The sequence below is a fragment of the Vombatus ursinus genome, unplaced genomic scaffold, assembly GCF_900497805.2.
Source record: "Vombatus ursinus unplaced genomic scaffold, bare-nosed wombat genome assembly UNPS02014861.1, whole genome shotgun sequence".
Taxonomy (NCBI): Eukaryota; Metazoa; Chordata; class Mammalia; order Diprotodontia; family Vombatidae; genus Vombatus; species Vombatus ursinus.
In genome coordinates this window covers 6,814,399-6,829,581 of record NW_020954639.1, presented here as the reverse complement: position 1 = coordinate 6,829,581, position 15,183 = coordinate 6,814,399, and the positions used below count along the sequence as shown (strand labels likewise).

At 39.1% G+C, this 15,183-nt stretch overlaps 1 protein-coding gene across 4 annotated transcripts in view; it reads left to right on the top strand.

The window, feature by feature from the left end:
• The window catches only part of CCNY (cyclin Y), a 288,024-nt gene that overhangs the window by 231,185 nt on the left and 41,656 nt on the right, over window positions 1–15,183 (top strand). For all 4 annotated transcript variants that reach the window (XM_027841625.1, XM_027841628.1, XM_027841626.1 and 1 more), the window contains exons 4-5: window positions 7,711–7,811; window positions 12,353–12,388. In XM_027841625.1, the coding sequence (XP_027697426.1) occupies window positions 7,711–7,811; window positions 12,353–12,388 (137 nt within the window). The remainder of the gene's footprint in view (window positions 1–7,710; window positions 7,812–12,352; window positions 12,389–15,183) is intronic.

Here is a 15,183-nt window from a genome sequence, read left to right as displayed (position 1 = left end):
GCTTGGTGGGAAAGGACTGGAAATGCAGAGGGAATATTGCTTGAGCAGCATGTGGGACAGAAATATGTGTTACTTTGGTATAGCACAGGCATTGGGCAGGAGAGTAGAGGAAGAATAGGGCAACCAGCTGAAGTTGGGGGAGGGGAAGAGAGAGAGAGAGAGAGAGAGAGAGAGAGAGAGAGAGAGCAAGCGAGGAGCTTAGCCTTAATAGAGTGGGTTGTAGGGTGTGTTGTTAGACAACAAGGATTGTGGAATGAAGGAGTCAAGATTGGCATTGCTAACTGCATGCGTGCTTCAGATTTGTCTTTGCCAGAGATTCTTGATTCCATGTTTATTTTAGTGTTGTCATCCAGTTTTTTTAATTGAACTGTTGCAGACTGTCAATCCCATATGCCAAGAGATTTATTTTAATATCGGGCAGAAGATCTTTGGGTTCTAAAAAGAGCTAGCAATGCTTGCGTTAGTAGATGCACTTGCTCTCCGCAGTAATGTGAAGCTTGGTTAAGGGTCGGCCATCCATTTTGTACATTTGGTGAACCAAATGCTTTCTCTGGCCCCAGAAACCCTTCTGTCCTGATGTAGAGCTTGTCTGCTTTCACAGAAACTAGGAAGGGAGGAGAGAGGAACCGCAGGGCACCAGCCAGGCCAACAGGCTCACTGCTCCAGGGCAGGCTCACTGTTAATGGCATCTCAGTGTAGTGCAGTAGGAAGACAGCTGTCTCTGGACTCAAAGCATCTGGCTCTAGGTCCCACCACTGCTGCTGACTCATTCTGGGACCTTCAGAAAATGACTTCAACCTTTTGGAGCCACATGCCCTCATTTGTAAAAGGAGACATTGTACTACATGTCATTTAAGGTTCTTTCTAGCTTTTTGGTCTATGACTGTAGGATTATGTTCATAATGGTTTTCTGTGATAGAGCTCCTTGCTGGTCATACCAATTTATAAATTTTCTTATATACAGTAGAAACTCATTAATTCAAACTCCTGAAATTTGTGAGATTTTTGAACGCAATACCTAGGAAGTAAAATACCCTTGAAGACTGAGCCCAACGATTCTTATATGCTGAAGGCCCTTTGTTGTTTGTCATATTATTTTTAAATGTAAGCCTAAGGTAAATTTTAACTTTTAAAAGCATTTCTCATTTTACTATGTAGTGTCAATATCTCAGTTTTTAAAATAGACTGCATTTGAAGGGAATAAAACTATGTTGTTTAAGGTGATTCTACAACTGGGACTTTTCACAAATTTGCGTGGATCTTTTCTCCACATCTGCTCCCTCCTTATGAATTATGGTTTGGCTCATGGTGGATATGAGCAGGCTACAAAGGATTAAAATAAGAAATCGTGCAAGAGAAATGGTGTAAATGCTGTTATCCAAGAAATGTATGACCAGAAAAAAAAAGATGGGCTGGTCACATAGCTAGATCTAGCAAGGAATTAATGGATGGATAATCCATATACCCTATTGCCTACACCATGTAACTGGAAAATGAGAAAGGCAATAGGGGTGGGCCTCATGTGGTGAATTTATCAAAGGTTGGACAGGTGTGATTGGTCACTGGAAGGAATTCCCATGTTGATGAGATCACAGATCGTTTTGAAATATTGTATTTTTAGAATGCAGATATCAAAAATATATCTAATTTGATTTTATTTTTCTGTGCATATTTTTAATCTTTTAGGCTCATGGCAAGTTATATTTGTTATTCTTAGGGAAATCCATCTGTGCTGCTTATGGTACCTAGTCATATAAGATTATGTCATCCATATTCTCTTCCAATATCCCTCTGGGGCATATAAACAAAAAATATTCTGAAGCTATAGCCAGCATATTTAGTTCAGTTGCTTGGCAAGCAAAATGATACATTTATTAAGTAAGTAATTATGATGTTGCAAGATGCACATATACATAAGTGTGTGCTATGTTTGAATATATGTATAAAATTCCCGTTTATTCAGAATGTTTCAAGAATTAACTGTTTTGGTAAAATGAAAATTGAATAATTTGGTTAACTGAGAGTTGTGTGTATGTATATGTGTGTATTAGTGTTTATTTTGTTGTGTGTATGTATATTTATATGTGTATATATTGTTGTGTTATATGTTTCTGTGTTCATGTTTATATCTATATGTGTATATGTGTGTGTACAAATCCATACAACACATATTTACATATGTATACACACCCAGACATGAATTGTAAATTTTGAAAGAATCAGAATGCAGGAGACATAGACTTAAATTTTAAAATATCCTGAGTCTGATACAATATTTTTTGCTGATTTCATAATCAGACAGTGCCTCAGGGTCATCTCTATAAACATCAGTTGCCATTGGATCAGATCATAAATTTGGGTGGTGTAGGAGATCCGGCTAAATTACAATGACAGTGCGACTCACACGGTGAAGTAGGTTTTTCTGGTTTTGGGTTGTTTGTTTTTTTTTTTTTTTTTTTTTTTTTGTTAGATTTTAAAGGAGTTCTTGGTAATCAGTTTATTTGCTTGCTGTTTGTATCTTTCTCATAAAGCAGATTGTGGAAGAATTTATTTCTCCATATCTTCCCCTCTTCCCTCAACCCAGATTTCTAGTTATTGAAAGTTTTCAGTTGCTTGGATTTCGGATAAATGGAGTTTATTAAGTTTGAATCATGATATTGAACAAATTGCTAAAAATTCTGAATTTGACAATGGAACAAGTTGCATAAAAAAATCAAATGCCATATAGTCGATGATGAAGAACCTTCAAATGCGAAATAATTTGAAAGCTTTGTGAGTTCAGTCACTTATTCCCTTGACATTAGTATCTGGCACATCTAGGACTTTTGTAAATCAGTAGTTAGCACTGGGAGACTCATACTAACACCATGGAAGAACTCAAACAGCTGAGCAGCTTTCCCACATTGAAGCTTGTTTTGTTTGTTTGTTTCTTTTTGTTTGTTTGTTTGTTTGGCCTCTGAAACCTTCAGGTCCTTTGTGCAGCTGTGTCCGCTCTGTGGCGTTCATTTTAGTCAGCTAATCGAGGTAGTTCTATAGCCTGTGGAGGGGGTGGGGGGGGACGAGTCTGAGGAATGGAAAGGGCAGGAAAGCAGTCACGAGGGTTGTCCATACTCTACCATTGAGAGGAATGTGCCCTAAGAGGAAATAGAAGTCATTTGCTGTCAATTTTGCTCCATTGTTGGCAAAATTGCAAAAGTGAGTCCCTCTTCCTTTAAAAAAAATTGAAGCACTAATGCAGAGTTTTTGAATGTGTTTAAAACATGGAAGTATGTACATATCTGTACCAATATGTATATAAATTTGTAATCCATATTTTGATATTTATCATATCTTTATATTGCTTAAAGTAAATTGTACACTTCTTAGTTTTCATCAGAACATTTGGTGCCTGATCTTAACAGCCTGCCACCCTGACTGCTACCCTGCAGGAGCTTCAAAGGAATTTTTACCATTTTTAAAGTCACTAAAATATCATAGCCACTGACAAAGAGAGATAACCACTTGTACATATTTAGATTTTCCTAATGAGACTGTTACAGTTTAATTCCGTCAACCTGGAAATGTCAAGTAAAAGTTGACATTTAAGTTGTAACTTGGACTTGATCTGCTTTCCGTCTGTTCTTTCCTTTAACAGCCATAGAAAAGTGTGAGCTTAAGTAGTCATGGGCCCAAGTACAGACACTGCCTTTTAGATTTCCTTATGGGTTATTTGATTGTGGCTAGCAGTGTGATGTAGAGGGGGGATAGCTCTTGAATTCAGAAAGACCAAGGGTGTTGCTTGAATTTCAGATGCTTGGAGGTTATAATGTTATAAAACACATGATCGTGATATTGAACAAATTACTAAAAACCCTAAATGCTCTTTCATGTGATAAGTTGCATTAAACATCATATGCCTTATAATTAATAATCAAGAGGGTACTTAACCTCTTGGTTTCTGTTTCCTTTGGTAATAATACTTGACAAGGCCATTGTGAAGCTCCAGTTAGATCATGGATGCAAAGTACTTTGTGAGCTTTAAGGCATTTTATTATTATTATTATTATGACAACCAGTGTTCAAGACTTAGTAATGTTTTAGTAATACAGCAATATAGCCTGCTTAATAACAACATATAAAATGATTGTTTTGGGAACTCATCGTTGCCTCAGTCATCCCGATTTATGGGGGATAAATTTTAAGGGAAGAGTTTGTTCATTCTTCACTTGTCAAAGGCCTTAAATGTTTGTAAGTTTCATATTTTTAATGCTAGCAACCTTATTTTAATATATTAGTTTTAAAGTAATGAATGAGGCAACTGATTATATATAGGCCTTAAAAGTCCCTTTAAAATCTGTTAAACAAGATTGATTATCTATAGTTGTTTGGGATATGAAGAGGCCAGGCACTAACTTCAAGCTCCTTTGGGGATAATTTCATTATTTGCTAGACAACATACTTTAGCTATCAACATAAACACAAAAGTAAATGGAAATTTGACTGCTGTCCAGAGAATCTAATTTTTTTTATTAAAAATCCACTTTAGAATCCTAATTATACAGCTAGTGTCTGCTGATCACAATACTCAGGCAGAGTGTCAAAAATCCATTTCGTTTTAGATTAAATGTCACTTATTTGTAACTTACATTATTCTTCCCTTACCAGTCCCTGTCATATGTAACTTCCTCAGTTTTAAATTTCACCAATGAGCTCAATACTTCTTAAAATGTGAAATGCCATGTTGGTCCCTCAAAATGTATATTGATTAAAATTAGGGTACAGCCTATAGTTATTCTCCCAGTAAAAGATGACAACAGCATCGGTAAAGACTAAGAGAGCAGCAGTGATGTAAATGAGTATAATGATTATTTGTATGGAAAGAGATAAGTAAAAAAAAAAAGTTCCTTAGCCTTCCTTTCATAATAGCTTTAGGGTTGGGAATAATATATAGGAAATATGGACTTAGAGGAGTGGTTTATTGTCACAATGCTCTGGGGAACAAGTTTGTAATATAAAACAAAGCTGAAATTATTGCTTCTTCTACAAATATAGGACTTCATGTTTCCCAAGGGATATTTTTTTTTCTTCCTTTCATCTCCATGACACACTCACAGGACTCCTCCCTTCTCCATCACCAAATATCTTTCAGCCATCCATTATTTATTGGAATTATAATATGTTGCAGGAATGGGGTGGGGTGGTTCTATGTTGAGTTAGAAGGTTAGTCATGACCTCTTACTTGCCCCCAGCCTCCCAGACTCATTAGCTACTACCTCTTCTCCACACCCCTAGAGAACAGGTTTTCCTTTAAAAAAAAAAAGGTGGTTAGTGGTGCAATTAGTCCCACCTCCCAATGCCAGCTAGACTGTTCACTCATTTGCCTAGAAAGAGCTGGGTTTGAGTTTTTCAATTCGTTCTGAGCTGTTAAAAATTAATCTGTAATTACATTTCTATACTTCAAGACCCCAGTCAGAGAGAATATGCTCTGTTACAATAATGCAACTGTAAATCTGTCTCTCTTTCCTCCAGGGTGCTCTGTACTTTGTTTGAGCAAGGATGAACGCAGTTTAGCAATTCGCTGGTCATGACCAGATTTGTCATACTAAAAAAAGAGCGAAAGGAAAGGCTGACAGATTCCTAAGAAATGGAGAGTCAAAGGGATGGGTGCACACAGGTACATGCTCCTCTGTGAGAGGCAGAGGGGGAAAGGGAGGAAGAAAAATTGCGGGAATCACTGGGTCTTCAGACCAGTGGGGCAGCCATCTTGGTGATACAGTATCCATCCCCAGTACACCGACTGCTCAATTCTCCCACACAAGTTTCCTTTCTAGAGGCTGTGCATCCTTTGACTAGTGCTATCTTCTCCGTGGCTTCTTTTCTTCCGGTCACAATAGTTGCCTCTCTTTTCACTGCCTTGGTGCCCACATGTTTGCTGTCTGTGAAGGTGGTCCCCCCTGGCCTTGGAATCTTCAGCTATCCCCACCATCCCTTGGGATTGGAGAGGAGCTAGCTTGTCAGTCAGGGGGTGGTCCCTATTATCCATAGAGTAAAGGCAGCTCCTCTGGACGGTTGGGGTTAGACTCACTGAGCTTTCTGTCCCAAGTCATTAGGTGTCCCATATGTTCTTGGTGGTACCAAGACTTGACATAGTTTTACACATAGCTAGTCTAATCTTTGGAGAGTAAATTCCTCTTTCATTCTGGTTAACTTGGTCCCTGCTAATTTGATGTTATCCTTATAATGTCTCTTGGCTTTTGACTCTGCTCTCTGGTTTGAGGATTCTTATCTTTACCTGTATTTCTTTAGATAAAATATGTATAAAAACAATGGAGCTAGGGCCTCTTAAATACAAACTATAGCTACCAAGATTGTTTTCTAAATACTATGGAGGTTTATGCTTTGATGTAAACCAGCTGTTCCCCAAACCTGCCTGACCATCCCCTCTCACATCCACCTGCTCTTCCCTCCTCATTTCTTGGCTTCTACCAATTACAGACGTTTTCTTTAATTGCTTGGACTCATATTGTTTTTATATGGTTTAGAACTATAAGGGGATTTCGATCCTCTAATCTGACCCCCTCCTTAGTTAAGGAACCTAAGGCCTGCAGAGATCACACTGATTTCCCTACAGTCACACAAGTGGTAACATCACTAGTATTTAAGCCCAGGTCCTTTCATTCCTTAAAAAGAAATTCACTTAGGAGTTTGGCTTATGATGGGTGGCAGCCTATATTTGGACCAATTGAACTTATGCAAGACCTAAGCAGTTATTCATTTCTTCAGCTTATAACACATTTTAAAACAGGTTTTTCCATCACTTGAATCAATAACTTTATTTTTTCATCTCTCACATGGTTCTGAAAAGCAGATAGGTCAAGGGGACAAATATTAATGTAACATGCATCTTACATTAAGTGTATCTTATAAAGCCTAATGTGTTAATGGCCTCTAGATTCCGAATACACCCATAAGAATAAGAGAGAGAAAGTTGATTCTGTGGAATCTTGTTATAATAGTGGCATGGTAGACAAGGATCCTTCTTATTGTTGGTTATGGGAAACTCACAGGGTGGGAACTCCTTCCACTGGAGAAGATGGTAACCCAGCTCTGACCTGTGACTCAGCAGATACATCCTATGGAGTTGCCTGAGGAACTCTGAATTATAGCCCTTCAGTGGCAGAGAACCCTACTGTGTACTTTTGAATCTTGCCTCAGGCACTTATTAGCTGTATGACCCTTGGACAAGGCACTTAATTTCTTGGTTGCCTCAGTTTCCTCATATATAAATTGAGGTTATCAATAAGCATGTACCTCACAGGGTTGTTATGAGGACCAAATGAGATATGTGAAAAGCTTTGTGCAAACCTTAAGCACTGTATAAATGCTTGCTATTTTCACTATTATTGTGATTACCGGGGGCTTAATTTTCCTCACCCATACCACTGGATTCATGTTGCTCTGTAGCGTGGTTTTTCTGCTGCCTGCTGCCTTTCTTTTTTGATGTAGAGTTTGTACTTTATTTTTTTAAACCAAGTCGGAAGAAAATGCTTTTTTTACTTTGGCAGATAAAACCTTTTAATCCTGTTCTCATTGGGATTTAAGAAACTTTCACTGAGATTGCTATTTTTTGTGGGTGATCATCGCCAGTGAAGGTGGGTGGGTGGAGGTCTCTGAGGAGAGCATTCAGCAAGTATATAATTGTCGTCATTTTGTTGCCTTGTTGTTTCCTAGCACCCTCCAGGACAGATGGGAAGGAAATACAGCTCCTGTTCCACTATTTTCCTAGATGATAGCACAGTCAGTCAACCAAACCTCAAGTATACAATTAAATGGTGGGTATTCAGATCCATGCCTTCGCTTCCTCTGCTAGTATGCCTTAATGATGGCTTAAAGAAAAGTGTGTGTGTGTGTGTGTGTGTGTGTGCGTGTGTGCGCGCGTGCATGCGTGTGCATGTGTGTACATGTTTGTGTGGTTGAGGAATCACCGTATCAAGAAAATTGAAAAAGTGGTTATGTTTATGAAATGTATGGGACTTAAGGACGTATGGGATGTAGATCACCTTTTAAAAGAAGGGACAAGAGGGAAGCAGGTGCTCTTTGCCTCTTGTCACTGCAGTGGTCCCACCCAATTTCCAGTGGCTACTGTGCACTTCCTTTCAGGGATGATAAGAGCAGTAGCGACTCATCTTCTAGGCAGCCCAGATGACTCGTGGGAGATCACGAATGGCTGGGGTCATGGGGGTGAAGTAGCCAACACTTATTGATGGTTGCAGGTTTCTTTCCTTCTTTCCCTCCTTATCCCTCCTTCCCTTTATCTTTCCATCCTTTTCTCTTTTCATTTCTTTTTATTTTAAACCTATCAATCATCAACAAAATGTTGAAATAAAATGGAAAATGATAGCACACAATTTTAAAAAAATTAAAGGAATTGTTTTTCAAATGTTCCTTATTTTGTTAGAAATTTAAAGTATTGGCACTCTCATATACTCATACGACATGCCCTTTCCTCCCCACCTTTTCCTTTTAAGGCCAATCTAATACAACACTCTTCTAGCACCTTTTCTTCAAAAATATAAGGCTGCCTGAGGATGTTGAATTTTAAAAGCAAAAGAAGGTAGTGAGAAGACAAGCATGGTGTAGTGGTGAGTGCCCAGAAGTGGCTGTCAGCCACCCTGGCTTCTAATTTAAGCTCTGACACTTGGCAGGACTGTAAGTAAGCCACATCACCTCAGCAAGCCTCAATTTCCTCATATATTAAATAAGAGAGTTGGTTCTATAAAGGGCCTTCCGTGTCTAGCATTCTGACATGGCCAGCGTTGAAGTAATAATAACGATGAACCTTTGAATAGCACTTCAGAGCTTCCAAAATGTTTCCTTTACCTCAGTTCGAGGAAGTAGCTGGTAGGAGTGATCATCATCCCCAATTGACAAATAAGAGACCATACAGAGATGGCATCCCTTGAAATCTGAGGACAACAGCTAAGCCCCAAGAAAGGCCCTAAGACACCTATGTCCTCTTCTAGGAAGGTGTATGTTTGTGTATGTATAATAGATATACATATACACACATAGATGTATGTATACATGCATGCAGTTACACATATACACATAATACATGCATATATACATATTTTAAAACTGTTAGTCTTTTTAAGTCTTCAAATTCTCAAAAAAATGTAGACTTTCACTGAGCTAGGTTCTCTAGTTTGCATGACCCCATTCTTGTGTCACTGATAGCTATGATAATGCAGCCTAATAAACCAACAAGCATGCCTTGAGTGCCAGCTGTGTGCACAGCACTATATTGAATGGGATGGGGAAGACTTCACTACTTAGATAGAGCCTACTGTTTAAATAGAATCCCCCTAATATATATTATCTTTGTCAAGTTATTAATGGAAATGTGGTCTATTCTCTCATTCCTTTGGTGTTTATGGGCTCAGTAAGTTGTGTTGATTAAAAATCTTTGTCTCATGATTCATGATGGAAACGTATTTAGGATAGCTTGGCTGCTCTGTTCTTTGTGGCCTTGTCCAATAAGACCCTTGGTTCACAATCTACTGCATGGACGTAGCTGTTGGAAATGTTCCTTTGGACTAAGTTGTTACTGTTTGTCGAAGGAAAATGAGAAGCTGGCAAGAACCATGTCCTCTCATCTCACTGGCTGATGCTTGAGGAAAATGCAGAAGCTCCTGATTTTCCTTTAATCCTGGGAAGCAAGAAGAAATTTAGAGTAAGGCAGACACACCCCCATCTGTACAGTGGCCGCCAGTGAATTCTTTTGTGTTGGGGTTATTGTCTAAAAATCACGTGAAAGTTACACATACACAAAGGGTCCCAGCTTTGGACAGCTCATACTTTGTCTGTACTGTTAATGTCTAAACCACCCCCGATTTACAAAGGGATCCTCCCCACAGACTTCATCCTCATCCCCATCTCCAAAGTCACCCTATCCTTGCTGAGTGCAAAAGCTATAGTGCTTTTAGGGAATAAGCAGTTTCAGAAGTAGCGGGGAATAGACTGAAAAGAACACCTTAGAGGAGCTGACCTTAATGGTAGGCACAGGCACCCTGCCCATGTCCTGACCTAAATGCTATTCCCTACATTGCTGGCAGTTTTTTCTTGTTTTTTGTTTTTTTGTTTTTTTTTTCATTTCCCTTTGTTATACTGCTTGAAATTTTACTTGGTAGAGGTTCAAGTGGGCTATCAATCATTGACACATTAGTGTGAACTAACTAGTTCAGTTTGGTTAATTTTCTCCTAATGTGTGAGATCAGTTGCTCTGAAGGAAGAGTTGTGATTAGAAAGAGGAGTGATAGGTAATTTGGTAGAGTGGAGCTCTTTGGGAGGAAGGCTGGTCTGAGAGGGTGCTGCAGTTGAGACAGTGGGTAACACGGATCTCCAGAGAAAAGTCCCACGAGGTGGTAGAGGGATAGGAAAATGGAAGATTCTAAAACCAAACAAGGTCCGCTTCTAGGCCTTTCTACTCTAAAAAGGGTAAGGAAGGGGCAGTTAGATGGTGTAGTAGATAGAGCACTGGCTGGGAGTCAGGAGGACCTGAGTTCAAATCTGGCCTCAGACACTTGACACTTACTTACTCGCTGTGTAACCCTGGGCAAGTCACTTAACCCCATGGCCTAACCCCCCCCCCCCAAAAAAGGGTAAGGAAATTACCTCCTTTCTTTTGCTTCTCTTCGTTTCTTATTGTAATGCTTGACTTCTGATCTTAGAACCCTAAAGTCACATTGGAATTATATTGATCTAAGACCTTAGTACCATTTCTGTAATTCTGAGCTTGTAAATCCCTTTTTTCAAAAATGCTTTTAAAGATTCCAAAAGTAGATAGATATTGATTTTCTTATTGTTCTGAGGTGCTTTAGGATTCCCCTTTCTTTGAGCATTAACTGTTAGAACTGGGAAAAATGATTCTAAGGAATGGAGTTTTATTTCTTACTTGTAAGGAAAGTTAGCTAAAAACTGGAGGTATTTAGAATTCTCAGCATACCTCAGATCACTAGACATGTGCTGATTAAGAGCAAATTAGGAAGTTCAGGGTCTATTCCACACTTTAAAGCTGATGTCCTGAAGGGCAACTAAGACTCATAGAATGTTTCCTGATATCACTGACAAAAGCTAGAATACTTGTTTGGATGGACCATTGGCACAAACCCAGTGTGCTGTTTCTCTTAAGCTCAAACAAAAACAAAACAAATTAGGTAATCTGTGTAAAGCAGGGGTGAGGAACTTGCAGCCTCAAGGCCACTTGTGGCCCTCTAGGTTCTCAAGTTTGGCCCTTTGACTGAATCCAAACTTTGTTCAGTGAAGTTTGGATTTAAAGGACCGCACTTGAGAACCTACAGGGCCACACGTGGCCTCGAGACCGCAGGTTCCCCACCCCTGGTGTAGAGTATCCTCAGATCCAAAAAAGAGGGGAAAAAAGGCATTTTCTTGCCCAACACCAACCATCTGGAGATTTTTCCACCAAGATATAAGTCATATCTTAGTAGCATTTCAGCAACTAAGTGAAGATGCATGAGGAGTTTGCTAAGAGAAAGTAATTGTTTTAAAAGAAAAAAAAAACTAGAAAACTACTTTGGGCAACTTTAATTTGCGTTTTCTCAGCTGTTGTAATATAATTACAAAGTTTCAGGGCAATAGTTACTAGATTAAAAAACCCTTCTAGGTGTTCTGCTGTGACACTTGATACGGCTTTGAAATATACGATGTGCCCATGTTTTAATAAGATCCTAGTATTGATAGATGCGAGGGAGTGGGGCTTAAGGACCATCTGATCCAGCCCCTTCATTTTACTGATGAGGAAACTGAGGTTGAAAGAGGTGACGTGACTTGACTACAGTCTCATAGTAGGTAGCAGAGCTGGTATTGACACTGAAGCCCCCTAACTCCACACCCTGTGCACTTTCCGCTACACCATGCTAATGTCTGACAAAATCTGGCACATGCAGTGATTTCTTTATAAACATTGAGGGGCAAGTTCTAGTTTTGCAGAAAAAGATAATGTAAATTGCAGCACCGGTCAAGGGAGAGAGAGGTAGTTATATTTTTTCAAACTACATTTTCTAAATTTGATTTCTTTTCTTTTTTTTTTTTTTTGGCTAGGCGATGGGGTTAAGTGACTTGCCCAGGGTCACATAGCTAGTAAGTGTTATGTGTCTGAGGCCGAATTTGAACTCAGGTCCTCCTGATTTCAGGGCCAGTACTCTATCCACTGCCCCACCTAGCTGCCCCTAGATTTGATTTCTAAATGAGGGAATGGTATGCAAATGTAGACATTTGTGATCAGATGGTGTTTCTATGATAAGTTCCTGATTTTTAAAAAATAAAACATTAACTCTTGTGTTTTGCTTTACAGTGTAGCGCTTGCAATATATTATCACATCAAAAACAGGTATGTGGATAACGAATTTCTTTCCCAAGATGTTAAAAAATATCATCTTTGTCTTTTTTCCTTATTTAAACTATAGGACTTGTACCTTTAAATCACATTTTCATAGGACTTCTAAATTGACTATAATTCCTTATATCCTTTGAGCACACATGCAAGTCCTTCCATAATACACAGCTCCCCTTGAACTGGGTGGAGTCCACACATGTAATAAGAAATAGACGAGATGCTAACATGAAGCCCCCATTGCCCCCAAAATGTCTGCTGGATAACCATTTCTTATAGATTAGAGCAGATATCTCTGATTATTCCCATTATGTAGAATTAAAAATTCTCAGACTATGGAACTTCATAAAGAAATTTCAGAAGGCATTTTGCTCTAACAGGAAAACACAGTTTAAAGTAATTTTAAGTACAGCTGTACGTATAGTTAAAAATAGCTCACTCTGGGGGATACCCCAAATTTGGAAGTTGATTATGAGAGAATATTACATACATTGAAGTGTTTCTGTTTTACCACCCTGAACCATGATGCATAGGTTCACATGGAATTGGAAAATGCATTATTTTTAAAAACTACAAAATAACAGGACATCTCAATATTGTCTCATGAAAAAGAATAAAACATAATGAAAGCCAAAGCCTTGTCTGGTTTCTTATTTTTGTCATTCTTACCCAGATTTTCCAATCTTACCCAGACTAACCATTTAAATACCAAAGGACAGTGCAGCCTTATTGGTGACATTCACATGCCAAAACAACTTTGCAGCAATGTTTGTGAACTTCGTAGTAATATGCTACATTGATGTTCAGCAGTAGTTAGGCAAGGCAGCAAACATGTATTAAGCACTTTCTGTGTGCCAGGCAGTGTGCTAAGCAGTTATTGATGAGCCGGGTGCAATGGTGAACATCTGGGACAGATACCAATGAGAAGAGAGGGAAGATGATGTTAACATATGTGATAAATCTGAACATTATAACCTGTAGGTCTCTTGAGGAAGAGGTGGCATCTCTTCCTGACCCAGTTTCTGCTTGATAAATTATGCTGGCTGAAAACTGGGAACCTGTGACAGGTCTATTTGCTTGATAGAGAGAATGCTATTTAAGTGGAATATACATCCGTGAAAGGAGGTGAAAGGAAGCAAGATGAGTTCAATGTAAATGAGCTTCAGAAAAGATTCGTTCCCCGCTTGTCCCCCACCTCCTCCCCAAGAAGCATTGCAGCTCTGGTTTTTCAAGCCCCATCCAGATTCTTTTAGGGTGTTTCTTCTGCCATCTTCAATGCTACAAACCTCACATCATTTTGTACTTTTTTCTAGACTTCCTGGATGGCTATTCCATGGTTTGTACTTTTCAAAAAGAAAAAAAAGAGAGATACTGTTGAACTGCCCAAGAAAATTTGGTGCTGAGTTGTTAGGTGTCAGATACCACCTAGAAAATAAATTGAGGGGCATTGTTAGGGTGTTAATACTGTGTGTAATGTTAGTGTGTAACACCAAAGTATGTAGTGGTACCACTGTTGTTGGTGCTACAGAGAAAGGGGGCTCTTTACTGACTTTCGATTTGTTCTGCCTCAGTGGTACTGATGCTTAGCCGAAACTTTTGAAAACCAGACTTGCGGTTGCTTGCGTTCACAGTGGCAAAGGCAAAGCCGGCAGTAGCTGACCCTCCTTGAAAGATAATCGGGTCTGTGGCTGGACCACAAGTCACTTTTGTGATTCCCCTGCTGGATGGTAAACTCCTGGAGGGGCAGGGCTCTAAATCTTGTTATTTCTGTCAATCACAGTTCTGTGGACATGGTAGGCAAATGTTTAGTAAGAATAGTAGCATTCATGTAGTGCTTTAAGGTTTGCAAAATGCTTTACTCAAATCTCATTTGAGTAAACTGAGTTCCTTAGGAATTCTAGTTTTGTAAATATCATGTAGTACGTCAGAATGTATTCTGCTGTCCTCTTTCCTCTTTTATTCTTTAATCAGACATTTTAAAGAGAGGGAATTTTCTGTTTGCCTACAAATATATACAAATTGTATGTAGCACATTGGAAAGAACACTGTCTCTCACATCAGTGGACCAGGGTTCAGATCTCACCTCTAATGTTCCTTACCTGTGTAACCTTGGGAAAGTCACCTAACAGCTTTGGGACACAGTTTCCTCATCTGTGAAATGAGAGGATCAGATTAAATTACCTCTGATGACTTCTTTTCAGGTCTGGATCTGTGATCCTGTCATCCCAGAATTTTTAAGGTTCTTGTTATGTTCAACTCTTTGTGACCCCTTTTGGGGTTTTCTTGGCAGAGATACTGGAGTGGTTTGCCATTTCCTTCTCAAGCAGCTAATTTTACAGATGAGGGAACTGAGGCAAACAAGATGAAGTGACTTGCCCAGGGTCACACAGCTAGTAAGTGTCTGAGGCCGGATTTGAACTCAGAAGAGGAGTCTTCCTGATTTTAGGCCCAGGGCTGTATCCACTGTGCCACCTAGCTGCCAAGGTTCTCATATATGCCAGGAATTGTGTGCAAGGAATCCGACTGAAAAGACATAAGCCAGAAACAAAATGACACTTGCCATAAAAGAATTTTTGGTTTCATGAATACCTTCTCTCGTTTTCTTTAGCGACATGTTTTGGAAGAATAGATAGAAATCCCATTGTTTAACTTAAAGGATTCTACAGATATATCCTGCCTAACAAGATTAATTGATTAGTGAAAACATGATAGGTAAAATATTATTCCTGGGGACAGTTAGTTCTGTGGGGACAATATCATAGAAGTTACATGTAGGCAATGGGATTGGCAGG